Below are 27,833 nucleotides of genomic sequence, written 5' to 3'. Positions count from 1 at the left end.
TTAATATTTCCAAAGCATTTTCCTCACAACAATCCTGTGAGGTAGGTGGTGTAAATATTATTCCTGTGTCACATAGGTAAATTGATATTCAGAGGGATTCTGTTCATGATCACAAAACTAGTAGTTTTCAGAGCTAGGACTTTAGGAGGCCATCTAGTCTAACCTCCATAATTTACATAGGAAGGTGTAGTGGCCCAGGGAGATTAGATGCCTTGCTTGAGGTAGTAAGTGATGAGGGCTAGAAGAGGGTGGTGATGTGAGACCTTCACAAAGATCAGAGTACCAGGGGCAGGCCGCCTGGAGAAGAATTTGTAGATTTAAGCATTGTTGAGGTCAAGGTAAAGATTTATTATGCTTTTCAGAGGGCAAGAGTTCTTAGGGATACAGGTTAAGTTTATATAGGATATTTTATAGTAAACATGTACCAAATATGCTAACTAGGTGATTCAGGATGGGATTAGGGAGTGGTTGGTTCTTAAAAGAACATGTACTTTTGGTATCTACTGCTCAGGTATTTTACCCAGAGTTTACTGGAAAATAGCCCAAGAGGTAGGACTACCTGGAGATGTAGTTTTAGGCCTGAAAAGTCACTAAGTCAACTAATGGTCAGGGCTGGCTCAAAAATACCAGGCTGCTCTCATCAATGTCTTGTTAGACAAGATAAATGTAAGGGAGTATATGTATGTCTAAGTCTAAGATGGTCAGTGAGTAGTAAATGTCATTATTACCCAGTGCACAGCCTGTTCAGCCAGTACACAACTGGTTCAGACTAATAAGTTCTATAGATGCAACTGGCTGCTGTAGCAGGAAGGGAGATAATGGTTGTTGCTGAGGCTGGTTGTTTTCTTGGGCTAGAGAGAAACTACCTGGGATAGTGTTTTGAGGATAGGGAGAAATATGATTTTTAAAGAGATATGTTAGAATTGGGGTCCAAGCACATGTACCCAAGCACCCCATCAGTAAGTATCAGAGGTAGGACTTAAATTCAGATCTTCTGAAACCAGTACTCTTTCCACTATACAACAGGGAGACACAAACAAGGAAATACAAAGGTATAAAAAACTTCATTAAGGGGACAGTTATAATGTCAAGAGTTTGGGATACTCCATGATGAAAAAGAAGATTTATTGCCCTTTGTAAGAGCAGATTTTGTACTCATTTCCCTGTCATTAGAAAGGAAATTGCAGGGGAAAATGAATCTCAGAAGAGTTTAATGGTTATTAAGAGGCAGCAAGAATATGGTTTTGAGGGAGTAGATGCTAGTTTAGATACTGTGTTGAATGTAGTATAATGGATTGAAAGGCAGTGGTTTTAATGAGTATATTTTATAGTTGTGAGAACAGTTGAGTATGGAGAACAAGTTTGTGGCAGAATGTTTCAGGTATAACCTGATAGGTGAAAGTATGAACAAGTAAGTACAGAGTTTGGAAGCCCATGAGTTGTTGTGGAGTTCCTTCCCTTGAACAGACATAGGACATGCATAAGGGCAAATCTTTGTTTTTTGCTTGTTAGTATCCTATCCCCTTCCCCCCATGCTGCATCTGCTAGGATAGAGTGACCAGTGATGAAAATCTACAATATCAGATTTGGTCTAGTACAACTTACCCCATTCATTGGTTGCTGAGTTTGCCTCTGAGTTTCTGTTTCAGAAGGAGATTGCTGGGTGATAAAGACCTAATAAAGACCTAATATATAAGGATAGGGAAGAGTCATGGAGTAAGTGTATTCACTTTAATTATCATCATCATTTGCCATCAGCTTTGTCCTTAATTAATCTTTATTGATTACTTGCACTATAGTAGAGGTATGTGGTATAGTGGAAACATCACTGAACCCTGAAATCAGGACCAGGACTTTTGTCCTGGCTCTACCACTAACTAACTCTTGTAACCTTGGACCACAAATCCCTTTATTTCTCTTAGTTTCAATTCATTTATCTATCTATAAAATGGGAATAATTCCTATCTCACAGGATTGTTGTGAGGATAATACTCTGTGTTATATAAAGTGTTATAGAAATGTGTCATTACTAGATTCTGAAATGAACAGAATTTTTGGTAAATTATTTTAACATTGAATAGTAAGAGAATAAAGCTACTGGAGATATTTTGGCTAGGTTTTTAATGTCACAAGTATACTAAAGAGTTAGCAGATCCATTATCTGTAGATTGATTATTTTTATTTAAATTCACTGGTCATTTTATGTGCTCCAATTCAGTTTTTCTGAATATTTGGTTATTAATTCATCAACTGCATGGATTATGCCTCAGATTCTTCACATCTATCTCTCTTCCACAATAATAATTATTGTTATTCTCACCCTATCTGATAAAAGTGAGTTAGCTAGCTGATGTCCTTGAGCCAGCTTTGGTTTGCTTGGAAATTCTACTTTTAGAATGTGTGTAATCATAGAAGATCGAATCTAAAATATGATACCTAAGTTCTCTTGGGGTCTGTGATCTCTCCCTTACAGCACTTAAGTTGGTTGGACAGATACTGTTACAAGTGTCCTTGATACAGCGTTGACTGGCTTCTGGTCCAGATTGTATTTGTTAGGCATTTATTAAGTGCCTACTATGTGCCAGGCATTGTGTTAAGTATTGTGCACTACAAAGAAAGACAAAAATAAGCCCTGATCTCAAGGAGCTCACAATCTGTTGGGTGAGACAACATATACATCTTTCATTGCATAATTGTGACAGATATTATGCCAGATTTTTTGGGTAAAAAGTGAGGTGCAGCCATTATGTGAAGCTTTAAAATTGTGCTGGTATTATTGGTCTTTTAGTTTCCTCCAGTCTCACACCAGCTTTTCCCTCACTGAAAACTTTCTGCAGCTCTGTTTCCATGCTGTTGAGCAAATCACTTTCAGCTTAAAGCTCACAGAATAGTTTTTATATTTACCCATAATCAGAAATAAATACTTCCCATGTATGCAAGTCTTACCCATAACACATGACTTTCTTATGGCAGCTTTGCATGCCTGCCAACTACCCTGTCACCTGGGGTCTCTTCCTTAGGTTGAGTGATAATACTGTTAATAATGCAGCACCCTAAACAAACCACGTAAGTTGGCTTTTGGAAATACACTGATAATGTGTGTGTGCCCAGAATTCTAGGCTCGCAATGCGCAAGAGATAAATGCGTATCCATATGTTGCTGATGAAACATCGCTGTTCTGTTTACCTTTTCAACAGCATAAGGAGCAGAATTATACCATATGACAATTACATGATGAAACCAATTTTTGGATTGAAAAAAAACGGGTACAATGATTATGCAGTGGTGACATTTATGTGTGAAATACAGTAAATAATTATGTAGAAGTAAAATATATACATGGTAAATTGGAGGTCATCTCAGAGGGAAGGTGCTAGCATTGAGGAGAACCAAGACAGGTGCTTACAGAAGATGGGATTTTAGCTGAGACCAGAAAGAAACCAGGGAAGCCAGGGTGCAGAGGTGAGAAAGGAGAGCACTCCAGGAATGGGGGACAACCAGTAAAAATGGATGGATTTGGAAAATGGAAATTACAGCCTTCCAGCTTGGTGGGACCTGCCAAATTTCACTGACAAAACCTTTGAGAATTCTGGGTATAATATATAATGCATATTCAAAATCAATGTACCATTACTTATGCTAAATACTGTGATGGAAACACTAAATATATACACTTATATTTCTTAAGATTAACATTAAAACTTTAAGAATTGAATGCATGCAAACATTATTTTATCTATTATGTCAGGGGTGAGCAAATCATGGTCCACAGGCCAAATTTAGCCTGAGGTTTGCTTTTGTAGGGCCTGCAAGCTGAGTATGTTTTTTTTTTTAAATTTTAAAATGAAATTTTATTGTATTTAAAACTATAAATGGCATTCTTAGATTTCAGGAACTACAAAAATAAATGGCTGGCCTTTATTTGACTCTTGTGCAGCAGAAGTTTGCTGACATCTGTGTTAGACTACACAAACATTAAACCCACTAGGAACAGCTTTAATTTCTAGGGCATTCTAGTAAGCCTGTACTGGTATTCAATGACATAGTTGCTTCTTTGCCCAGCTGGAGGCCATGTGTCTCTCAATGAGATGGCAAGTTTGCAAATCTTCATCAGTCAATCAGCTCTGCCCTCAAACTAATATGAGTGATTCAATTCAGCCATGTCCAACTCTTTGTGACCCCATTTGGGATTTTCTTGGCAAAGATAGTAGTAGTAGATAGGAGTAGTTTTCTATTTCCTTTTCCAGCTCATTTTACTGAGGCAATAGAGTTAATTGACTTGCCAAGGTCACAGAACTAAGAAGTATCTCAGGTCAGATTTAAACTCAGGAAGAAGAATCTTCCTGACTCCAAGTCCTATTTTCTATTCACTGTGCTAACCAGCTGCCTCCAAATATGCTTGAGTCTTAAATTCAGGTGACAACTGACCTAAGATCAGGCAGAAGACACGGGAGTGCTGAGTGGGGGTGGTGGTGTACTCTGGTGGGTTTCTTCTAGTTCTAATTATGGTCCTTAACTGGTTCCTCCCAACTTGACTGGTGACTGATTACCAAAGTTTATGATGAAAGAAAACTATCAATCAAAACTAACATCATTAGCAAGTGTTTATGAGTTGTTGTGGTATATAGGTCATTAGCAGTTATTTATCAAATCTGAGGAACACACATCATTAATAATTGTTTATCAAATGTGGGGAGCACATACATCATTAGTAATTTTTTATTTTTAACTAAATTTGTGGGTCACATATGTCATTGTCAAACCATACCACTCAAGTTATTATATTATTACAGAAAAACAATTTACATAACTGCTCAGGCACAAAATGGAAGCTTAAAACAAAATGGAGTCATTTATGGCAAGGAAATAAGTTTATTCTTACCATTCCTGGCTATCTCAGGATAGGGCAATTGAAAAGAACTTGAGGTTTCCTTATCACAGCAAAAATTATATTTCTTAGGGTAAATACTATGCAAGACTTAAAGTTGTTTCTTGTGATTTGAAATTTGGTTTCCTGAGACATGAAATTATGTGTAATATGACTCATGGTTTTATCCATGAACTTAGTTATTAAATTCACAATTTGAGTTTCTCAAACATGAATAACTTGGAAATCTGAGAGCTAAATTCTCTTCTCTTGATTCCTTCCCAAACCTTCTATATGCCAGCCAGAATGTTACTGAAAGGATTTCAATGACAGAGAATCCTAGTTTTGTTTTCCAGAAGTATCCATTTTGCTTCATAGAAGAAACAAATTAAAAAGCACAGTAGCATGCCTGGAAGCTTAGATTTGAGATTGTTTATAGAAAAGGGATCTTAGCAAAATAAAAAAAAGGTTAGAATACAACTGAGGCAAAATTACTATGAATTTTATGAGAAAAATTTTAGCTTCAGGAAATGTTCATTGATCCCATTTTTTTTGTGATTAAAAAGGTGAATTCCCCCTTAACTAAGGATCATCAATAATTTGGAAACCTTTTTGATATTAAGTGACTAATAATGTATATGCTATTTTGTTCACATGAGATAAGCAGACATTTAGATGACTGATAGGAGGGCTCTCCCAAAGGACCATACTAGGCAACTCTTTGGAAACTGGTGCTCCAAGTTCACTTGGGAAATAATTTTTAGGGTTGATGCTACAAATGCCAAATGAAATCATGAGAAGAAGGATCTTATTAAACATGAAAATTTCCCTTATGACAATGATTTATAAAGATGTTAAAATATTTTAAGAAAAATCTTGATTTATCAAGATTTTAAAGATATATGTGTATATGTGTATGTATATCTATTATATGTATCATCTGTCAATATCTAGTAGAATTCTAAAGGTAGTTAATATTTTGGGGGTTTGTTTCAATGCTATGTTTTCATCATTACAGGGAACTCCCAGATGGGGAAACTCCCTCTATCAAATGTACATCAACAAGTGTTCTGAAACTTATAGTGTTAGAGAATTGCCAGGGTAGCAAAGGTCAAATGACTTATCTAAGATCTCACAGTCAATGAGAATGGAGAATTGAATTCAGGTTTTTCTGACGCAGAGGCTGGCTCTTTATTCAATTGACCACACTGTCTCACAGTCAGCAAAACATTCTTAATATTACCAAGGATTTTGCATAACTAGTTTTGAGTATAATTTGACAATAACAAGAAATATTACCAATAAAGCTATATCTAAACTTTTAATAACATTTTTTCTGATGATGGAAGTTAAAGCATCTTGTTAATCTTTTACTAATTTTTAACTAATGTTTTACTAATGATCACACATATTTTAAACCCGCTTAATAATTGTTCAGAGAATATGTTATTGAAAAAAATTTTTTTTAACCACCTGTAAGGTTATCATGGCTGCTTTAGAGATGACAATTTTGTAAAATAAACTACACATTTGATGTATTTGAATGTTTGAAGGGCTATCATGTGTAAGGGGAATTAGACTTGGATCAGAAAGAGAAACTAGGATAGGAAATTACAATAAAACAGATTCCAGTTTGATATGAGAAAGAATTTTATTTTTTCAAATTTATTTAAGTTTTCAACATTCATTTCCACAAAATTTTGAGTTCCAGATTTTCTCCCCATCTCTTCCCTCCCCTCACCCCAAAATGCCAAGCATTCTAATTACCCCTACCACCAATCTGCCCTCCCTTCTAACACCCCTCCCTTCCCTTATCCCCATCTTCTCTTTTGTCCTGTAGAACAAGATAAATTTCTATACCCCTTTATCTGTATTTCTTATTTTCCAGTTGTATGCAAAAACAATTCTCAACATTTGTTCTAAAAGTGTGAGTTCCAACTTCTCTTCCTTCCCCCCTCCCCACCCATCCCCACTGAGAAGGCAAGCAATTCAATATAGGCTATGCATGTGTAGTTTTGCAAATGACTTCCATAATAGTCATGTTGTGTAAGACTTACTATATTTCCCTCCATCCTATCCTGCCCCCCATTTCTTCTATTCTTTCTTTTGACCTTGTCCCTCCCCAAGAGTGTTTACTTCTAATTGCTCCCTCCTCCCATTTGCCCTCCCTTCCATCATACCCCCCACCCTGCTTATCCCTTTCTCCCCCACTTTCCTGTATTATAAAATAGGCTTTCATATCAAAATGAGGGTGCATTTTATTACTTTCTTGAGCCAAATGTGATGAGAGTAAGATTCACATTTTCCCTTTCACCTCCCCCCTTTTCCCCTCTATTGAAAAGTCTTTTTCTTGCCTCTTTTTTTGAGAGATAATTTGCTCCATTCCATTTCTCCCTTTCTCCTCCCAATATATTCCTCTTACCCCTTAATTTTATTTTTTTAGATATGATCCCTTTCTATTCAACTCACTCTGTGCCTTCTCTCTCTCTGTATGTGTGTGCGTGCACACACGTGTGTGTGTGTGTGTGTGTGTGTGTGTGTGTGTGTATAATCCCACCAACTACCCAGATACTGAAAAAGTTTCAAGAGTTACAAATATTGTCTTTCCATGTAGGAATGTAAATAGTGCAACTTTAGTAAGTCCCTTATGATTTCTCTTTCCTGTTTACCTTTTCATGCTTCTCTTGATTCTCGTGTTTGAAAGTCAAATTTTCTTTTCAGCTCTGGTCTTTTCATCAAGAATGCTTGAAAGTCCTCTATTTCATTGAAAGACCAATTTTTCCCCTGAAGTATTATACTCAGTTTTGCTGGGTAGGTGATTCTTGGTTTTAGTCCTAGTTCCTTTGACTTCTGGAATATCCTATTCCATGCCCTTCGATCCCTTAATGTAGAAGCTTGTAGATCTTGTGTTATCCTGATTGTATTTCCACAATACTTGAATTGTTTCTTTCTAGCTGCTTGCAATATTTTCTCCTTGACCTGGGAACTCTGAAATTTAGCCACAATATTCCTAGGAGTTTCTATTTTTGGATCTCTTTCAGGAAGTGATCAGTGTATTCTTTCAGTATTTATTTTGCCCTCTGGTTCTAGAATATCAGGGCAGTTTTCCTTGATAATTTCATGAAAGATAATGTTTAGGCTCTTTTTTTTGATCATAGCTTTCAGGTAGTCCCATAATTTTTAAATTGTCTCTCCTGGATCTATTTTCCAGGTCAGTTGTTTTTCCAATGAGATGTTTCATATTATCTTCTATTTTTTCAATCTTTTGGTTTTGTTTTCTAACTTCTTGATTTATCTCATAGTGATTAGCTTCGCTGAACTCCACTCTCTCTTTTAAAGAACTATTTTCTTCAGTGAGCTTTTGGACCTTCTTTTCCATTTAGTTAATTCTGCTTTTTAAAGCCTCCTTCTCATCATTGGCTTTTTGGATCTCTTTTTCCAATTGAATTAGCCTATTTTTCAATGTGTTATTTTCTTCAGCATTTTTTTGGGTCTCCTTTAGCAAGCTGTTGACTCATTTTTCATGATTTTCTTGCATCTCTCTCATTTCTCTTTCCAATTTTTCCTCCACTTCTCTTATTTGATTTTCAGAATCCTTTTTGAGCTCTTCCATGACCTGGGACCATTGAATATTTATTTTGGATGTTTGGGATACAGAAGCCTTGACTTTCCCTGATGGTAAGCATTGTTCTTCCTCATCTGAAAGGATGGGAGAAGATATCTATTTACCAGAAAGTAACCTTCTGTAGTCTTATTTTTTTCCCTTTTTTGGGCATTTTCCCAACCAGTTACTTGACTTTTGGGTCCTTTGTCAAGAGTAGGGTATACTCCTGGAATCTGTAAGATCTCAGTTCTTCCAAGGTGACACAATCAAGCCTGTACACGAGTCTGGGAGCAAGAAGAAACTTTTGTGCCTAGAATCTGCAAGTAGTAGAGTTTCCTCTCCACAACCACCTCGCCTCCAGTTCTGCCAAACCAGCTCTGGGGGCTGAGATTCAGATCAGCTGCTCAATTCCCTCAGGTGCTTTAGGTGGGGGCAGGGTTGCCACATGGAGCTGAGGTACGGATCAGATGCTCAGTTCCCCCAGGGGCTTTACAATGAGGATTTCAACAATGAATGCAGCCTGCTGCCTGCCTTGAGAGCCCCTGCTTGCTGCTGACTCTGCTGCCACCTTCTGAGGCCAGAGCTGTGGGGACACCCTGCTCCCTTCTTGATTAGCTGAAAAAACTCTCTCACTGACCTTTGGCACCCATGGGTTGAGGGATGTGTGCTGCTGCTGGGGATTGTGTCCCCAAAGCCTGGTTGGTCCTACTCTTCCCAGTGCCATGCAGGCTCTGTGTCCGGTGTGACAGACCTTTCCTGTAGGCCTTTCAGGTCACTCTGGGCTGGAAATCTCCTCCACTCCATTGTTCTGTGGCTTCTGCTGCTCTAGAATTTGTTGAGAGTCTTTCTTTACATGTATTTTATGGACTGTTGGGGAAGAGTTTGTGTATATGCATCTTTCTACTCCTGAGAAAGAATTTTCTAACAATTAGAGCTGGCCATCAATAGAATGGGATGCCTAATGATACAATGAATTATTCTCCACTACAATGTCTTCAAGTAAAGGGTCCATATGTCAAGGAGAATACTGAAGAAATTCCTATACAGGGGAAGGGATTAGACTAAATGGTCTCTGAGGTCTCTTCTAACTCTAAGATTCTTTGATACTACTCAGTAACTGGCAATATTGGAAGACTAAAGCTTTGTTTTCAAGATATAAAGGCATCTAGTTATTTTAGTCAATTCAGAAAAAAGTCATTTGTTCCCATTTTTGAGAGGAAGAAGGAAGGGGGTCATTATATAGGCCAGACTTATAACTGATTAAATTATTTTGCCATCAATTTTAATGTCCTGTAGATAGCCACTGAGAGAAGTCTACAAAGACTGGGCCTGGATCTATTTTAAAACAATACCAATTATTTGATGGGTGCCTTTGAAAGAATGATTATTATATTTGTGGTGGGGTTTTGACCTCAGAAAGCAGGAATGGAAGTAAACACAAACTTGAAAAATAGGATAAAAATTCAACAGCAACATGGAAACAAAAATATAGTATGTCAGTATTTGGAAGCAAAAAAAAAAAAAAATCCAAGAAGCAGTGGATAATCACAGTGAAACAGTAACTACCTTAGTCTACACTGCTTGAAGGTCAGGTCTGGTGCTTTTCATCCCTTCCTCCAGGGTTCTGCAGTACCCTTAAGGGGGCTTGAGGATTTTTAGTCTGCCATTGGCTCAAGACCAACCAATTGTCTTACCTCAATTTTCAGAGGTCTCCTGTGCCACAGGTTCTACCAATGAATATTTACCTCTAAGCTATAATAAGAACAAACATAGCACCATTTCCCTCTAATTCTTAGGAGGGCATAGTCACCCTTATACCACCTTACTCTCTGGAAATGGGAGGGGAATAGGTTAATAGTTTAATTCAGTTCCTAGTTTATAGTTCTACCAAGCTCCAAGTCCAAAACTCTGCCCTGAGCTTAAACCCCAGCATCTTGGCTTCTCAGGGGTTCCCTGCTGGGCTGTGAGCAATGGTCTGTAATTCTGGCTCCCAGGGTCCTATGGCTTGAGCTCCAGCTTTGAAACTCCTCCACCTGTGCCTATATCTAGAACTGAGAAGGACAAACAAAACTGACTCAAATTCCAAACCCATGTTAGGGTCCATGGTGCCTAAAAGGGAAAGGGAAGAGGTAGTTTTTCCTCCCACTCAGATTAGTGCATGGTACCCAAAGCTTTGTGTGTGCAAGAACTTTACACATAAATATAGCTGGAAAGAGAGCAATATTGGCCCAAATCAGTAATTTAAAAAATGTAATCCACTCCAACTGTGCAGCCAATGGAAAGAGGTGAATGAAGAATGTCTTCTCCCAGAAACAGGTCCCTGCCATCTTCTACACAGCTGTAAAAGTAATCTAGGCAGGCATAAAGTCTCATAACAGCAGTCTCTTAAAGCTGAATGGAACTGTTCTCTATCCATATTACACATATACACAGTTCTTTCCCAGACTATCACTGAACTAGCTATTTTCTCCTCCTTTCTTCATCTTTGTCCCTTGGTGAACTAAGTCAACTCTATACTATCCTATTCTCTTGATTTCCTTGTCCCCTTATCATACTGACCATCTTGCCTTTGAGAGCTTCAGCCTTGGATTACTCTCACCATCAGTTACCATCATTCTTATAATATGTACTACTGAATGAAGCTGGAGAAAATCATGAAACCATGATGACTGGGTTCACTGCAAATTTATATTACATTACCTCAACTGAGCCCTTATTGATGCTAGACAATCCTATTACACTTCCCTAACCAACTCACTATCCCCCTCACCATAACTTCTGTCTCAAACCTTTTTATCTCTCTTCAAAGCTACTTTGATCCACCCCCCTCCCTACCTCCAACTTCTCAGCTGAGAACTTTGCCTAATATTTTACTAAAAAAATTTAGGCCATTCATTGAGATCTCACTCTTTCCCTCTTCTCCTTATATCATATTGCCCAGATGGCTTCTACGACCGTTAGCACATTGTAGAAATATGATGACTACAGGGAAACAGGAAAAGATTTGTCTTACCCAGTGAGCTGGTTCTTCTCCTTGCCAAGGCAAATCCCTCCACATGCATAAGTGATTTAATTCTATCCGGTCTGTTCCATGAGGATTGTCCCCTCTATTACTCTGATTCTCTCACTTTTCTTCCATCTTTCATTGACAGTTGGCTACTTTCCCTATTGCTTTTACAAACATGCCCATGTCTCTTCCATCATATAAAAATGTTTAATTGCCATCCATCTATGCTAGCTATTGTCCCATATCTATTCTCCTTTTTGTGACTAAACTCCTTGAGGAAGGCATCTACAATAGGTATGTCCACTTGCTTTTTTTCTAACTTTTCTTAATTCCTTATAGTATAGCTTTTGACTTCATCATTCAATTGAAGCTTCTCACTCCAAAGTTACTAACAATCTCTAAATTGCCAAATCTAATGACCTTTTCTTACTCCTCATCCATGTTGACCTTTCTGCAGCCTTTGACACTGTCAATCACCCTTTTCCCCTTGGTAATCTTTTCTCTCTAAGTTTTCATGACTCTTCTCTCCCCCAGTTATTTTCCTATCTGACAAGACTTTTTTGGTCTCCTTTGCTAGATATTAATTCAGATCATACTTGCTAACTCTGGGTGCCCACATGGTTCTGTCCTGGATCATCTTCTTCTATACTCTATTATTTGATGATCTCACCAGCTCCCATGGATTCAATTATTATCTTAATGCTGTCTTATCCAGCCCTAACCTCTCTTCTGCTTTCTAGTTTCTCTTCTCCAACTACCTATCAGACATCTTAGACTGGAGGTCCCATATAAATTTTATACTTAACAAGACAGAAATGCCATTCCTTGTCCTGTCCCCCATCATTTGCACTGTAGTAGTCATTGTGTATGTTATTTTCTGGCTCTGCTTACTTCAGTTTATATCAATTCATGTAAATCTTTTCATATTTCTCTATGGTCATCATATTTATCTTTTCCTACAATATTCTACTTCACTTATATCCCACAATTTGTTTAACTGTTCTCCAATGGATAGGCATCTACTTTGTATCTAGTTCTTTGTACCCCAAAATGCTACTATAAATAGTTTGGTATACCTTTTCTTGTTTAGGACATCACTATCCTTCCTGTTGTAGAGTTTTGCAACATTGGCATCATCTTCAACTCTTTACTCTCACTCATCCTACATTCTAATCAGCTGCCAAATATTGTTTCTGTCTGCACAGTATCTTTCATTTATCTACATCTATATCTTTTATCTCTAGTCATATGGCCACTACCCTAGTTCAGGCCCTCATTGTTTTCCACGTGGACTATTGCAATAGCTTCCCAATTGACTTCTCTTCTTGGACCCTCTCTCCAATCCAAAATCTCCACAAAATATTTTCCTAAAGTTCATTTCTAACCATCTTAGCTTCCATTCCTAACCACCTCACCCCCTCCATCAGCTCAATAAACTTAGATGGCTAGCTATACTTCAAGGATGATTAAACTCCTCTTTTTGACATTTAAAGTACTTTATGACTTGGTCTTATCCTTTATTTCTAGGCCTAGTATAATATATTTTATTCTCCCTTATGTTTTATAGAGTCTGACCATACTGGCCTTTTTGCTGTTTGTCACACATGAATGTCCATCTCCTATTTATATGCCTTTGCATGAACCTTCCCCAATTCTTGAAATGCACCTTTTTCTCACTTCTGCCTTCTTGGAATCCTTAGTTTTCCTCAGTATTCAGGTTAAGGCCTATATTCTGCACAAAACTTTTCTGGGTTCCAACTGATCCTATGCCTTCCAAGGTTACCTTTGTATGTGTTTTGAGCATATCTGTAAAGTAAATATTTTTCCCTTTAGAATTTAAGTTTCTTGAGGGCAGGAATTATTGCACTTTTATTTTTGTATCTCCAGTGACTAGCACATAATAAGTGCTCAATAAATTCCTGTTGATTAAATGATCCAGATCCTCCAATAACATGGTCATGTTTAAAACAGTTTTTTTATATTAATATGGTTTATTATATTAACGGTTTTTGTAATTTTGAGCCATCCTTGTATATCATCTATATATCCAAGCAGGTGATTAGGAAAAATGGTTTAAATTTTATCATAGCTTCATTATTAGTAATTTTTGTAATTTTTTGCATTAGCATTCTTTAGTGGTATTAATTTCTATTTTCCATTTTTTCTTTATCTGTTCTTGGTTTGGGCATAAGAACTATATTTATCTCATAGGAAACATTTGATAAGATACCTTTTTTTTCTATTTTACTTCATAAGGTACTATTATTTTTATGAATATTTAATTTAGTATAAGGGTTAGTTGTTCTCTAAAAGTGAAAGAATTTTCACATAAGTCGATCTGGATTCATGTGTTTTTTTTGGGGGGATTTCATTTATGGCCTATTCAATTTTTCTGCTGAGTAAAATTTTTTGGCTTCTCTATTTTCTTTCAGTTAATCTGGATATTTTATATTTTTGTAAATATTCATCTATTTTATTTTAGTTTTCAGGTGTTTTTTTTTTTGGTGCTGATTATATCCACTCCTAGATACCACTACAGGACTTCCTTAATGAGATCCACAGTTACTAAAAAGATATTGCCCAGTAATCAAAGAATCATGTAATTTGGGAGTTGGAAGAGAATTCAGCAGCCAAATCAAACTGAAAGTTTTGTTGGTGCATAATTGGGTATAATAGTTTTCCATAATTTCCTTATATTTTCTTCCTATTTGTTATGAATTTTCCCTTCTAGTTTTGAATTTTTAAAATTTGCTTTTTTTCTCCATATGTTGAATAAATTAGTGAATTGTTTGTCTACTGATTTTTTTTAATGACACTTTTTTTTGTGTGAAAGTCATCGTTTATGTCATTTTGTCATGGATGGTCTACTGAAGGTGTGACTCTGATGCCAGCATATTCTTACTTCAGGCTCAATTTTTGGATGAAATGAGGTACCTACCCATAAGTGATTAAACCTTTAACAAAAGAGGTTTACTTTGTCTAAACATAGCAAGGATATGCAGTGAAGCATAATCAGAGAAGCTGGGTCTAATCAAGTCCCAGAAACAACTTTGTCCCAGGCCTACCCCTTGTTGGCTTGTAGAGGTTACTGAGAGGAAACTGGGTGAAGGAACCTGGAGCTGAAGGAAGGTGGTTAGGAAAATATTGGTCCTATCACACAGCGCATTAAATTATTTCATCAGTACATGCTTTTGTGGAGAGTTATTGAAAGTGGATAATAACAATGACTAGACACACATAAGCAAGTAACTGGACCAGAAATTTTAAACCAAAGCAAGGTTTATTGAGTTTGCCAGTGAGGGTAGCCCTCCCACTAGAGCAGAGTGATACAGGAGGGAAGAGTGTTTCTATAGAGCTGAAGGGAGTGGGGTTCGCGTATCTGTTTCTAGAGTTCTGGGGCAGATCTTACTTTATGTGTGTTTGTCCATTGAACCCAGGATACTGAAGTTAAGCTAGTTTTTGGAATCAGGATGCAAAACAAGACATTGACATCTTATTCTGGACTGCTTGCAATTTCAAGTGGAGACAGGGTCAGGGGGTATAGTCAGGGGGAACTAGCACATGACAGGATGGTAGAGTCAGGACAAGATAGTGGAGTCTTCCCCCTCCCTCCCCCCTTTTGTGCTGTACAAACACAACATTCTGACTAAAGCAGGGGACATGAGTCGTATTTTTACAGCATGATATGGTCAGGGGTGCCCTTAGAGGTTAAGGTTTCCAAGGAATTGACAATTACAGAGTAGTAAGGGATCCTTAGGAGGCTACAATGATCCTTTTGAATCTCAGGGAACTGTAATTCAAGGGACTAAAACTAAGAAATGAGTGCATTGTGGCCATGTGTAACACCAAAAAAAAATCATAATCACGTTTCTTCCAATGTCATAAAAGTTGATCAAACAGTTAAACTGAGTCATAATTTCATACATCCCTTAAGGAGATAAACCTGTGAAACAGACTCTATAGGTAAACTGAGTCAGATTGCAGATTAATCTATTAAATTAGGGGGTTGATTGAAAAGGGAGTTTTATATATCATCAGTTAGCTAGGGTAGCTGACAAATAATTGAATGACTTTAGGAAGTTCAAACTCCCCTTTGGCTTCTACTTGACGAATTTGAACAGTTAACGTTATTGCTTTCATAAGATGAGTTTCAATCAATTGGGGTTGATGGAAACAGAAGAGAGGCTTTCAGTTGACTAGAAGTTGAAGGAAGAATGACCCTGATTCCTGAACAATAAATAAAAGGAATCTGGGCACACTCCTCTTGTAAGCAAACATAAACAACATGAAACCTTAAAGCCAAAGTAGTACAATAATGATCACCAATATTAAATAATATCAAGTCTCCTTTTTCCTGGTAATCCACTCCCAATGTCCATGTAATCTGAAATTACATTTTTAGACCCAGCTGTCCCATGTAGTCCTCTGGCCCCTGGAAACATCTTCCCTTGGAAATTCTGGAATAAGCCTTATTCTCAGGGCAGCTCTGGAAGGGGCTCCTCCTAGTAGATCCACTTCTCTGATTCAAGGTCACTTACAGAAATTTCTTATTTAACATTGCTAAAATATGCCAGTAATAAGAATACAATTCCTAAATTTGGAATTCTAATAACTAGTTCATGTGGCGAAAACCAGTTCAAATCTTATGTAATGAATCCTAATAGCAACAGAACAATAGAACATCAGATTACAAACCAATAATTCACCTGAAACTTCAGAGAATCTCGGTTTTTACATTCTACTTGCTTTTACTATCTTTAGTTAAACCTTGTACTTGATATGGACAATGCTAACAACAGACTGAAGAAATAATCTTAAAAGGATCCATGAGGGCCTGACTTGGAAAATCAGGCGTTCATGTCTCTTAATATTATTAGACTTCAAAACAGGAAAAGAATATGATTTAAAATTTTTCATAATTTCTAATGTAATTTTATATATAAAATCCTTAATCCAAATTTGAGAACTTATTACTAATCATATTCAAAGCCTGCATTTTCCATTTGAAATATTTAGAAGTCAGTATACATATGTAAGTATAGTATATGTACATACTAGTTCTTAGAGAAAACGTCCTAATCTTGTTGCTTTCTTAATGTTTACTACTTCATCAAAATTTAAAACTTTAACATCTTTACCCTGTCCTCTTTTGAAGATATATTTTATCCTTATCACCTTGAAAGAATGAGATACTATAAGGACGTATCTTATATTTGAGTATAGAACTATTAGTAAGGAGATAGCAAGCTGAAGAACTTCATCTAGTCACTTAGGATATGAGTTTGAACACAAATTCTGATTAAAAACAAGAAAATATTTCCTACTTGCATCCACTTATAGTAATTCAGAGAGGCAGTGAGTCAGATCTTACTCCATACCTGTTTGTCCATTGAAGCCACCATTTTGCAGTTAAGCTAATTCTCTGATTTGGGTTACAAAACAGAACCTTGACACTTTCTTCCAAACTGCTTGCAATTTCAAGTAGGAAGCAGGTCAAGAGACAAAAGGAGGGATGACAAAATCATAGGACCAAGATCCGCAAGGCACAGTAAAAAGTGTTAGACTTGTAGTCAGGAGAACTTCAAATGCCATCTCAGATATTAGTTGTGTTATCATGGCCATATCATTTAGCTTTTCAGAATATCAGTTTCCTCATTTTAAAAATAGCCTCAATTTTTTTTTTTTTACTATCTACTTTGTGGAATTGTTGGGAGAAAAGTACCTTGTATATTGTAAAGTGCTATTATTTCTCACTATGCATAGGGGACTCTGATTTCATTTGGATTGTAAAAGCCATCTCTACTATTACAATGATGAATACCTTTGGTAAATGTATATTTTCCTGGTTTATGATTATCATGTTCAGTCAGAAAGCTGGTAAACAAAGGTATCAATACCTTGTTGGAAGAGAGCCTTTATACTGAATTTTGCTCTACTTAATCAAACATTCTTTATAATCAAGAAATCATTATACTCTGATGCTCCCTGTTGTTACTTTTTGAGGTCAAGAGTAATATAGAGAAAACCTGTAATTATATAACTGTATAACAATGTTATGTAACTTTGTTACTTTCATCTAGCTCTAACCAGCATGTATGGAAAATAAGTTTCTGCGTAAAGTTAGAATTCAACTTTCATTTTACTCCTGGCCCTGTCCTGTTCCGTACTTTCTCTGGGTTTCAAAAACTATGCCTTGCTGGCTTATGCTAGAATTTGCCTTAGCACCTGGTACTTCCTTACTTTTGAATGGCCTACTATCTCCACAGCTTACTCACCCTAGAATGTTTTTCTGAAAGATCTGGCAACTTTCTCTAATTAATCAATTCCTCCTACAGCCTCCATTTTCTGTAGGAGTCATTTACAATAGGTATCTCCATTTTCTCCCTTCCCTCTCTTTAACCCCTTATAACCCTGCTTCCAACTTTATCATTCCAACAAAACTATGCTCTCCAAAGTTACTGATGATTTCTTGGTTGATAAATCTAGTGGCCTTTTTGTTTTCCTCATTTTTCTTGATGGCACTATTGATTACCCTCTCTTCTTTCTAGGTTTTGGGGACCACACTCTCTCCTGATTTTCTTACCTATCTCACCCCTCTTTCTGGATCCTCTTCCAGATCACACCCTCTAAAATGATAGGTGCCTCTCAGGGTTCAGTTCGGGGCCCTCTTCTCTTCTCTTTCTATGCTACTTCACTTGGTGATCTCATCAGCTCCTAAGGATTTAATTACCATCTCTATGATGATGATTCTCAGATCTATCTGCCCCAAACTCTTTTCTGACCTCCAATCTCACATTTATAACTGCGTTTTCAGACATCTCAGATTGGATGTCCGGTAGACATCTTAAACTCAATATGCTCGAAATAAAATTCATCATCTTGTCCCCTAAACCCTATCCACTTCCTACCTTCCTTAGGGCAACATCATCCTCTCAGTCCCTCAAGCTTGAAACCTAGGAGTCATCCTAGACTCCTCACTTTCTGTCACTCTCCTCTCCCCTCAATATATTCAATCTGTTGTCAAGGCCTGTCAATTTCACCTTTCCAAAATCTCTCCAATATGCCCCCTTCTCTGCTCTGACACTGGCACCTCTCTAGTTCAGGACCTTGTCACCTCATGCTGGGACTATTGTAATAGCCTGCTGGTGGGTCTGCTTGCCTTAAGTCTCACCCCTCTCCAATCCATCCTCCATTCAATCAGTAAAGTGATTTTTCCTAAAGCACAAATCTGACCATTTTACTTCCCTCCCCCAACTCAAAAAATTCCAGTGGCTCCCCTGTTGCTTCCAGGATCAAATACAAAATGCTCTGTTTGTCATTCAAAGACCTTCATAATCTTTTCCTTCCTACCTTTCTATTCTCCTTACAACTTATTACCCACCACATTCTCTTCAATCAAGTGACACCAGCCTTTGGGCTATTTCATGAACAAGACATAGTTGGAGTCATTTTCTCTAACTGTTCCCAATTCCTGGAATACTATCCTTTCTCCACTTCATCAAATGACATCTCTGACTTCTTTTTACTCCCAACTAAAATTCCTTCTTTTGCTGGAAGGAATTTTACTCATTTCTCTCTGCTATTCTCTCTGCCTTCTCTCTGTTATTTCCTATTTATCCTGTACATAGCTTGCTTTATATACATTTGTTTCTATGTTGTCTTTCCCATTAGATTGTAAGCTTCTTGAGAACAAGGTCTTTTTTTTTGCTTCTTTTTGTATCCTCAGTGCTTAGCACAGAGATGAGCACATAGATATGCTTATTATATGTTTATTTATTGATTGAGTTAATCCTCTGGTACCTTACTCTGATCTCTACTGGTTTGGTATTCCTTCGGTCTTTTGTTGGTTACCTCCCTACTTGTTGATGTTTGACTAATACAGTGGATGACAGAATCAGGATCCAAAGAGTTGTTGATAGGTTTGAATAATGACACAGAAACTTAACAGGATTAAATTTAATAGCGTTAGTTAAAAAATTCTGCATTTGAATTACAAAAATACATTTGACAAATACAGGACGTGGAGAAATGTACATCAATTAAATTATGATGTCCGGTCATTGGAATTGACATTTTTCCCTGGTCATATCATATTTGGAATACTATATCCAGCTTTTAGAAAAGGGACAGGGTAGATATGAGCATATTGTGACATATTTCATAAAAGAAATTATGAAGGAGAATTTGAGTGAAATATGTCATTTAAGAAAGTATGGGTGAAAAAGATGGGCTGGTCACATAATGAGAGCAACAGATTACTATTGCATAGCCCATGTACTCTACTGTATATTTGTGATGTGAAGAAAAAGTATGAAAGGCATCTAGTATATGAGATGGAATCCTCTGTAGCTAACATGAATATATGACCACAGAGTGGATGTTATTGAAGAGAATACCCACAATGATGAGATTACAGATTCATTTGTTTACATGGGTATTGAGAAAATGGAGCTTGTTTGGAGGAGAGTCACCAGGATGACAAGAGAGCTGGAAAGAATACCATACAAATCTTGTTTGAAGAAATTGGCAATATTTAGCCTGGAGAAGAGTAAACTTGCTGATGTTTTGTTACTGTATTCCAATAATTAAAACATGTCTTATGGAAAAGGAATTAGATATGTATTGCTTGGTTCAAGAAGGGAGAAGTAGGACCAATGGGTAGACATTGCAAGGTCATAGATTTCGGTGGGATATAATAAATCTGACAGGAAAGATAACAGACCATAGTCTGTTGGATAAATTCCTGGGCATGAAGTTGGAAGACCTTCTTCAAATTCCCATCTTAAACTCTTGCTAACTTTGTGATCATGTGATTCTCAGAGTCTGTTTCCTAATCTATAAAATGTAAAAAATGATACTTTTACATTTGCCTCATAGGCTACATAAAGATTGAATTATTACTCCAAGATAATCCTTTCTAAGAATTAGAGCTACTAAAACTGGGATAGATTGCCTTTTGGGGGTAATGTGGTTCCTTTAATGGAAATGGTCAGTTGGAGTCTGGAGTTTGAGACATTTTTAAAGAGAGGGTTCACACTTTGGGTAGGGAGTTTGATTGGATAACATTTGAGGTCCCTTGCAATTCTATAATTCTGGGAGTCTGAGTTAGCAGTATCCATCCTTATAACAATTTTTTTGTCAGTCAAAACTATTAATGACACTGCCTCACCCTTGTGAATTTATTTTAATGTGTTGTGTCTCACTTCAGTATTTGTTAAACATTACATAGAAGTTAATATTAATTTTTTTGTTTTAAATAATGACCACTCATTTTTACTCAGACAAGAAGCAACCTGTATGTCTATTTTTCACATTTACTTGCATATTTAATGCCTGACCTTCAATGTCCTCCTCCTGCATGTTGAAACGTCACCATGCATCCCTGCTGTGATCATTCCTTTGCTTCTGTAAACCACTGAAGGAAATCAGTCTTAGTATTTAATAATAACAATATGTATGTGATAATCATTATATAACACATCTGGATATAACAAGCTTAGCTAAGTTCTTTGGGAGGCTAAATGTCAGTGGGTCATGATTTTGCTCTTCCCCACATCTATATCTATCTATTATTTTGCCATAATTAGAGAGAATTTTGAATTGATGGGCTATTAGCATGGTACTATGGCTTTTTCTTTTTAGATTATTTAATCTTAGTTTCTTTTATACTGACCTTATACCATGTGTAACAATTCTCTGTTTATTTCTTCATAGTTTCATAACTACAAGAAAACAAGAAGGATTTCATTCAGTCAGACAGTCAACAAATATTTATTGAGAATCTACTATGTTCCAGGCATTATGCTACCTGTGCTCACAAAGTGATAGTCTGGACGACTCTTAAGGAATTTATAGCCTAGTTGGGGGAGACAATATGTATGTATATAAGTAGGTACAAATATATAGAAAAATGTATACATTGATGAGGAAGGCACTAGCAGCTGAGGAGTTGGAGGGAAGCTTTTATGAAGAAGGTGCCATTTAACCTGAACCTTGAAAGAAACAAAGATCCTAAGAAGGGGAGATGAGCCAATACATTGTAGGCATAGGAGATAATCAGCACAAAGGCAACTGACATGGAAAATAAAATGCTAAGTAGGAGAAAAATTAAGAACGGCAGCTTGTTTAGATTGTTGTGTACATGATGAGAAATAATATGTAATAAAACTGGAAAGATAGGGTGTAGTTAGGTTGTGAAGGTTTTAAAAGACCAAGCAAATTTATATTTAATCTTAGAGGTAACAGGAATTCTATTCAGATATTACTTTGATTTCCTCTTTCTTTTCCTATCCCTTCTCCTTCATCTTTTTTCTTCCTCCTTTCACTCCTTCACCTCTCCCTTCCACTCTTTCCCCTGTCCCTCTACTATACTTTAGGGGAAGATATGCCTCCTTAACCTATTTCTTTAATTGCTGGCTGTATCTCTTTCCTTTCCTAATTTTCAACCTTAATTTATCTATCCTTTTAAAAATCACAACCCATTCCTACAACCTCTTCCCCTAGGACTTCCAAGAATTTCCCTTTCCCATAAGAACAGAAGGGGAATCTACTAGGAACTGTGGTATTGTGTTGAGATCACTGATCTTGAAACAAGGAAACCTGGATTCTAATCCTGATTCCTCTGCTGATTAGTTTTATGATCCTGGCTAGATAAGATGCTTCATCTTTCTTCCATTTCAGTTGTAAAAGGAGGACTATCGAATGTGAGAATTATACAGAACTCATGAAATCCAGCACTTATTTTACAGATGAAAAATCTGAAACTGAAAAATGAAGTGACTTAAACGAGGTCACACGAATAGAGGCAGAATCAAGACTTGAATTCAGGGCTTTTCTTCCACTTTTTCTCACTACAACACAAGCTTTTGCTGTCTACATTATCTATTTCACAGGCTTGTTGTGAGGATCAAATGAGATAATGTAGGTAAAATGCTTTGTACACCATAACAGGCTATATAAATGCCATCTATTATTAGGAAGGAAACTAGAAAGAGCCTTTGCCAGTAGCAAGAGAAGGAGGCATCTCCTGTTGTTGCTATCTTCAGAAGCAATATTCCCCTTTCTATGCTTGTCCTCTTTCGCTATCCCTAGGAAAGTCATTCCTCCCATCCTCCCCTGCAGTTAGGACTAAGCATGGGTCACACCTGTGCCCCTCCCTTTCCCGCCTGCTGAGCCATTGAGGGGCATCACTGGAGGAGGGTCTACAGCGAGGGAGAACTCCGGTGGGGGACTCACATGCACGGGGACTCCGCCACTTTAAGAGGCTTTTCTCTGGGAAACTCCCATCCTCTCCTTTCGCCTTATGAATGGAAATACTGCTCCCTCCCCCCATCCGGTCGAGTCCATTTCCCTATTTCACTAGGAGCCACTTCTGTCTCCCTCTCCCAGCCTCTCTTTTGGTTCTCTCGCCCACGCCGAGGCGGGCAACCCCAGGGGAACAAGGACAGGAAACCTTCGGCCGCCCAGCAAATCGCATTAATCTCCCCGGGGGCGGTTCCCAAACCTCCCGGGAGTGATTCCAGCATTTGCTGGGCTCTTGGTCCGAATGGTAGCGACAAGGCCGTAGGGGAGGGGGGAAAGAAGGGGAGGGGAGGTGGGAGGGGGGTGGGATGCGTTCATTTCCTGGCCACATAGCTGGCGGAGCGAGGGAGCCCGCAAGACCGAGACATTGGGGGCAAAGCCTTGCCACCTGGGCCACATCATGTCCACCAAAGCGGAGCAGTGTAAGTAGCAGTCGGTCCGGTATTCCTGCTCGGCCTCCGGTGGGGAACTAAGGTAGTTGCGGCTGCGATCGCAGCAGGGAGAGAGAGTCTGGCATGGTGTTGGGGCGGGCGATGGAGGGGGTTGGGGGGGGGGGCTAAAGGCTGAAGGTTTGAGGTTGCAGGGGGTCGTGGACTATAGCAGGACGCTGTCCGCGGTGCTGAAAAAGCAACCTCCAAATCTCTCCTCAAGAGCTATTAGAGATTTGCAAAAATTTTTTAAAGGAGCAAAATAAAATTAAAATGGGGTCATTCTGGGAAAAAGAGGCCTTGTACCTTGCAAATAAACATTTCAGTATCTCCTGGTGGGGGAAGGGGGGTAACGACAAATCAGAGGCGGAGAACTGTCAGTGGCGTCCAAGCCTGCCTGGGCTACTGAGCATGCCCAGCATTCGCTGCTAGAGCCATAGGGGAGTTTCAGTCTGCAGTTTCCACTCTGGGTTGCAGTGGTAATGAGAAGAAGGGGGAGGGAGCAGCAGCTAGGCAGAATATTGGGCTCAAATGAGGAACGGAGTGGGGGTGGGTGGGGAATGAAAACGACTTAGGGGAAAAAGAGAAAAAGAGGTGGAAGGGGCACTGAAGAAACTAGTATGAACACTGATCTATTAAGTCATCAGATTTGAATTTTAACAAGAGTAGGTTTTCTTTGTGGAATAACTCACCATGAAACCCCAGGAAATGTCAAATGGGTTTTAGTTGTGGTATATTGAGAGAAAAACTGGGGACAGAGGTCTCCCTGAAAAAAATTATTGGAAGCAAGGTCATGAACGATTTGGAATCTCCTTGGTGGAAGAAGGTACACATTGTAGGAACCAAATTAATATTTGTTGTGGGTTGAAATGAAAGCTTTCCATTGTGTGCACTTGATGGACTTAGTGACTAACTTTTGACTGGAAATATAAAGTGTGACTATAAAGTCAGAAAACTGATTTTTAAAAATAAACATACCTAAACTTATACATACAAATGAATTTTGTCTCCTTGGGAGGCAATAAACTTAATCCAAAGTTGCTTCCACTGCATAAAACATGTCTGTAACTGGTTTTGGAATTGTTCTGAAAGTTAGGTTTTTTTTATTAGCTATACAAGAAAATAATTTTGTAGTCGTACTTTTGGGGCCCAAATAATGCCATCATACAGCTGGAACACTTTATTTATTATTGGCTCTGAATGATTTTTGGTCATTTAAAAAATCAAATCTATCTTTAATATGAAGATTTGTCACCACTAATAATATTCAAAATGATGTTCTTGAATATCTAAAGGCATTTCCAACAGAATAGTTCCACGAAGATTTGCACCATCAATGAGATAAAAAATGTATAATCTCCTATTGAGGTTATATGCCTATTTTGCATACCCTACTTTGAACTTATGATATTTATTGGAAACAATAATGGACTTGGAATCAGGAACTTGATTTTGAGTCTTGGCATTACCTCTTAAGCAGATCTTTCTGAGAACTTGCATTAAAAAAAATCTGAATTTGAATTCTGACTCTTCCATTTATTAGACATGTTTTCCGGGGTAATTCGTTCCATTTTTCTGAGTATCTGTTTCCAAATCCATAGAATGATGTACTCTCATAATTGTTAGGAAGGCATTTTGTAAATTATAAAGTGTTATATGTGGTATTAGCTATAAGAGGGGATAATAATACTGTTACTGTTGACCTCATGGAATGTTAAGAGCTAAGTGAGGTAAGTCAAGGACCTTTGAGAATTTCTTTCACCAGCAACAGGCAAAAACCATCTGTCACTGAGAATTGCCTGAAGCTCAGAAAGATTAGGAAACTTGCCTGTGGTCACACAGTTAGTAAGTATCAGCACAGGTGGGATTTAGACCCAAGTCATCTATCACTCTATCCACAACACTGCCTTATATGAACTATGAAGTCTTGTAATGATATGCATTGTTATTGGGGTATATTTATTTTCACATTTGTTTAAAAGACCAGTCACATGATTTTGTAGTTATTTCATAGATATGATTTCAGGTCAAATTGTTGATGCTTTTTTTTTTTTTTGCCAGTGTTCTATGCTTTTCCTCTTTTCTGTTTTCTTATGTTACCTACATTCTGTTTCTTCTCTTTCCCCAATCATTTAGAAACATGATGGCTAAAATTCATGTATCTAGTTTCGTTGTTGTTCAGGAAGTGAAGGGAGTTTTCTTTTAGTAGGTAGTTTCCTTTGTTTGCATAGGGGCTGCTTCCAGAGAGACAAGAGATTCAGCAATATAGTGGAAAAAATGCTGAACTAGGATCTCATTTCTAGTTCTGTATTCACCCTTCTGGGACATGGGCAAGTCAGTTACTCTGTGCCTCTGTTCTTCCATATACAAAGGTGGGGATAGGAAAAAAAAATTTTTTTCTCACAGGGCTGTTTGAAAGTTTTATGAGATGAAGCAGAATGTATTGGTGCAAAGATGCCTAAAAATATCTAGGGATATCTAGGCTTTTTTATACAGTTTGGAGAGAAGTTGGGAATACTTTATTTTCTCATACTTCTCTCTCCCCCTTTCCCCATTTTGCTACTTCTGTGAATATCCAGAGTGGGATTTTCTGCATTGTTTGATAAATAAAGACCCATACAAAGAAAAGTAAACATAGATATTAGTTTTTTCCTTTTATTTTTAACCTATAACCTCATAGCTAGAGTAGGGCCAGAAAAAAAAAATATGGCAGTTATGCTATAGGATTTTTACCTGTACCAGAGGGGAGGGGCTTATCAGAGGAGATAGGAACAGAGGAGAGGTTATTTTTCTTTATTGGCTAGGAGTTGCACAGTATTATTTTCCAAAACCTGAAGGGAGAAAATTGAGTTTGATATATGTGATTAAAAATTCCTCAAAAGATGGGCACTTATTATTCACAGAATCATAGAGTCTCACTTTTGGAAAGAACTTCAAAAGTCATCTGGTCTAGCCCATACTTGAACAGAAATTCCATCTGTAACATATTTGACAAATGGTCCTGCATCTATTCTCTGAAGTCATCTAGTGAGTGGGAACCTGAGGCAATCCATTCTGTTTTTGAATGACTCTAATAGTTAGATGTTTTTCTTTAGCTCAAGCCCAAATCTGACCTGTGGCTTCAATTACTTTTCTTCAGTTCTGTGTTCAGGGACTAAAGAACAAATCTAATCTCTCTTCTACAGGACAACTCTTCAAATACTTGAAGACAAATATCTCTCTTCCTCTTCCCTCTTGCCTATTTCTCCTCCTGTCCACATCTCTTCTTCTCCACTCTGTCCTTTTTAGGAAATCCTTTCTACTCTATGGCCAAAAATTCCTACTTTTTGAGAAGTTGGGGTGATTTGGGTAAGGAAGTGAGAGGAAGTACCAGGCATTTATATGGTATAGTGGAAAAAACACTGGATCTGGAGTCAGAACACCTGAAGTTGAATTCCACCTCTGCTATTTATTATTTGACTTAGGGCAAATCATTCCATCTCTTCATGTCCCAGTTTCTTTATCTATAAAATGTGGATTTTGGACTAGATAATCTTTAGAGTCCTTTGCAGTGCTAAATCTTAAGAACCCAAACAGATGATGTAATTTATCTTGGAAATATGATGAATGACTTATGCTCAGATGATGACACATAGTTATAAATACTTCAATGCTTCTTACTTTAAAAATTTTATGATTTCATCAATGTGGTCACTTACCTCAATGCTATAGATTACATCCACCTATCCCTTTGTGTATATTTAAAAATGAATTATTGTGGTAAAAAAAATTAATCCCTTCATAGCCAACTAACCCTCTGGTGATAAACCTCTCTGCACTTCACTGGATTCATCATTCAAGCCATTCTTGCTTGTAAGGAATTGATAGAGATTGTACCCTGCTGGCATCGTCTTTGAGAACATAGGGTCATCATGCCACTGTGACACATTCAGAGTAAAACTTAACATTTTTTCCACTTGCTAGCTATGTGAATTGGTTCAACTTATTCAACTTCACTGAGCCTCAATTTTCTCATCTATAAAATGATAATAGTAATAATTGTTCTTTCTGCTCCATAGAGTTACTATGATAATCAATTAATATTATGCTTGTAAAGCAGTTTGTAAGTTTTAAATCCTTACATAAATGTAAGAGTTATGATTAATACTTTTATTTTTATATTGTGGCCTTTTCTCTCTGCTTATGAAACATGTAAAAATAAAGAGGAGAGGATAGTTTTAGCTAGGGATATAGTCAGTTTTGGGCCTTTACTTATAAGTTCAATCTGTTTTTTGTGCCATGTGCTAAGAGCCCTGGCAGAAGGTGAAAGCTTCTTATCAATTTCCCAGAAAATTGCAAATATTTACATGGTTTTTTTTTTAATTTTCTTTTCTTCCAATCTTCCATTTTTCTTGTTCAGCCATTCAGAGGACATGTCATTGAATTGGTCTTAACCACTCCTGGTCTGACCTGGTTTCTGGTATGGGGAACATTTGGGAGAATAGGCTACTTTTGGTCCTTCTTCCTAGGAATTCCAGGTGAGGTATTTATTTTAGTTCAGACTTTTCTGACATAACCTTCCGGAACCCCTAAAAGTATACTTAAAATCATCCTGTTAATGATTACCTATTTGTTGAGTAGATTATA

The 27,833-nt window shown here is 37.4% G+C and overlaps 2 protein-coding genes across 11 annotated transcripts in view; one reads left to right on the top strand and one right to left on the bottom strand.

Moving 5' to 3' along the window:
* Nucleotides 1-22,810, bottom strand: part of LOC140514646 (uncharacterized) — a 43,588-nt gene extending 20,778 nt beyond the window's left edge. The window contains exon 1 of the mRNA XM_072625138.1: nucleotides 22,714-22,810. Within this exon, the coding sequence (XP_072481239.1) occupies nucleotides 22,714-22,810 (97 nt within the window). The remainder of the gene's footprint in view (nucleotides 1-22,713) is intronic.
* A 287-nt stretch (nucleotides 22,811-23,097) lies between these two features.
* UNC79 (unc-79 homolog, NALCN channel complex subunit) overlaps nucleotides 23,098-27,833 on the top strand; it is a 342,891-nt gene continuing 338,155 nt past the window's right edge. For all 10 annotated transcript variants that reach the window (XM_072623539.1, XM_072623542.1, XM_072623545.1 and 7 more), the window contains exon 1: nucleotides 23,098-23,201. In XM_072623539.1, coding sequence (XP_072479640.1) covers nucleotides 23,180-23,201 — 22 coding nt within the window. In that variant the 5' untranslated portion in view covers nucleotides 23,098-23,179. The remainder of the gene's footprint in view (nucleotides 23,202-27,833) is intronic.

Source organism: Notamacropus eugenii, chromosome 7, assembly GCF_028372415.1.
Source record: "Notamacropus eugenii isolate mMacEug1 chromosome 7, mMacEug1.pri_v2, whole genome shotgun sequence".
In the NCBI taxonomy this organism is placed as follows: Eukaryota; Metazoa; Chordata; class Mammalia; order Diprotodontia; family Macropodidae; genus Notamacropus; species Notamacropus eugenii.
The sequence above is the reverse complement of the archived record's forward strand: the minus strand, read 5'-3'. Positions and strand labels throughout refer to the sequence as shown.